Source organism: Limulus polyphemus, unplaced genomic scaffold (assembly GCF_000517525.1).
Source record: "Limulus polyphemus unplaced genomic scaffold, Limulus_polyphemus-2.1.2 Scaffold12, whole genome shotgun sequence".
NCBI lineage: Eukaryota > Metazoa > Arthropoda > Merostomata > Xiphosura > Limulidae > Limulus > Limulus polyphemus.
Genome location: NW_013665622.1, coordinates 413,714 through 415,823, shown reverse-complemented (window position 1 = coordinate 415,823; position 2,110 = coordinate 413,714). Strand labels below are relative to the sequence as shown.

The 2,110-nt window shown below is 27.9% G+C and overlaps 1 protein-coding gene across 3 annotated transcripts in view; it reads right to left on the bottom strand.

Moving 5' to 3' along the window:
• LOC106478763 (exportin-T-like) overlaps positions 1-2,110 on the bottom strand; it is a 70,183-nt gene that overhangs the window by 36,760 nt on the left and 31,313 nt on the right. For all 3 annotated transcript variants that reach the window (XM_022382560.1, XM_022382575.1, XM_022382570.1), the window contains exon 12: positions 976-1,047. In XM_022382560.1, the coding sequence (XP_022238268.1) occupies positions 976-1,047 (72 nt within the window). The remainder of the gene's footprint in view (positions 1-975; positions 1,048-2,110) is intronic.

Sequence of the window (2,110 nt, the reverse complement as noted above, 5' to 3'; positions counted from 1 at the left end):
TATCCATTTTTCTTCATCACAGACAGATTTTTCACAAAACGTCATAACACAATACATAAAAAACCACAACATGTAGTTTTGAGACTAAAAAACGTAAAATTTACAAAAAAAATAAGAATGAATGAGGATGCATATTTGTTTAAAATCAACGTTCTTCCCTTTTCTTGAGTTTGTTTCTATTTTTTGTTAACAAACATAATAATAAAAAATGTTCGTTGTGGTAAATGAAATAATAATTTGATAAGTAAGAGTTTTTTTCCTTTCTGATTTGTAAAAAATCCTTATATGATAGACAAAAATGAATACTATTTTCGAAAATCTGTGTAGCTGAATTATGCAAAATCTGTTATTAAAACCAAAACAACTAAATTTTTTAAGTGTAATAGGAAAATATATACTTGTATAGTTAATTTCTGCTCCTTAAATGAAATGTTCATTAAGTGCTCATAAATGTGAAAAATGAATTCCTGGAAAAAAAAAATTCCTACAAAACTTACAGTTATTAGCTTGAAACAATGATAAAGACTATATTAGTTGTATTACATACAGTTTCACTATAGATGCTTTATATCTTTATGAATTCATCTACTAAACAATATAAATATGTAACTAATGTTGAATAAATACATGCAACATTTAATTAAACCTAACAAGTTTCTAAAACCATTTCAAAGAGCAAATTCCAATATCCTTTATGGATAGTTTAAGAGATATGCACTAAAAACCTGTATCTAATCCTGCAAAATCACAGTAAAAAACCTTATATAACAAACTAGAGCTAAAAGTGAAACATACATAATACTATAATAAAAAGTATATATCTGTGACAGAAAAATCATTTAACTATTTTAAAAGGCCTAGTTAGAAGAATTATAATAATAATAATAAAAAAAATCAGAAAAAATGTTTTTTTTTCTTTCTAAAATTGAAAATATTACAAATGCTGTGTTCACTTTAACATAAGCAAATGCTTACCAACTGTGCGAGATTGTCGAAGAGAACTTTCAAAGACTTTCTATACTCATCAAACGATGCTTCATCTTCACCCTATTGAAATATTATTGCAATATTCTGCTGTATTAATTCAAGTAGGAAAACAAAGTTTTAGTTGTATATATATAAAAAAAGAGGTAGTGTGAGCTTACCAATGCAAAAAAGAAAAAAAAACATACTAACTGCATTTAACCTGTGTTTAAACTTCATCTACAAAAACAAATACTTTTGATGAGAAGTTAAAATGGTAAAAATACAAGTAAATACGAGATCAAGTTTATATTAATTTTTTAAACTTTGGCAGACAAACTTTTTATTCTTAGAAGTTTTGAAATTTTCAGTTTTTTAAATGAATCACATGGCAATGAATAATGCACAAGTAGTAAAATTTGGCCAAATACTGGGTCTGGGCACCCGTTCAGTAATCTTCTTCCCTTGCCCCCCCCCCCCAAAATATACACAAAAATTAGAAAGAAAAACAAAATTGACGTTTATTACATTTAACCGAATAATAAACAGAACATACGAGTTTTACTTTCAACTTTCAATGCCTAGCCCCAACTTATCAAACCCTAACTCTTACTGTTATCAAAACCTACACCTTCCCCAGAAATTCACTTCTCAAGCCATGACTGTTATTAACCCCTATTGTTCTCTGAATCCCCGATTTTCAGCAGGTGGTCAGTCTTTGTTGCTCGAAACACGTTTTTTTTTTTAACTAAACCAATTATTGACTGTAATTTTCAGTACCTTGTTATTTGCCACAAAGATTAGGGCTTAGATGCCTAACTTCGACACTACGCCTGAGCCGAGTATTACCGGGTAGCCCAATACCTGGCCAGGGCTGAATATTTGACAGGGTACCCATGCATCCCTAATATTAACATATAATGTAATAATGCTACAACAATTCAAGAAACAAAATTTTTAGAATTTTTGTTTTTGTGAAACTAAACTGATGTTCAATAATATAAACACTGCAAAAAAGCATTAATATCATTACTCTCTATAAATCATTATATTTACCACAAGAAATCTAAATGTGCAAATGTTTCATGCAGTAAAATAATTTATATATATATATATATATATATATATATATATATTATTCTATTAA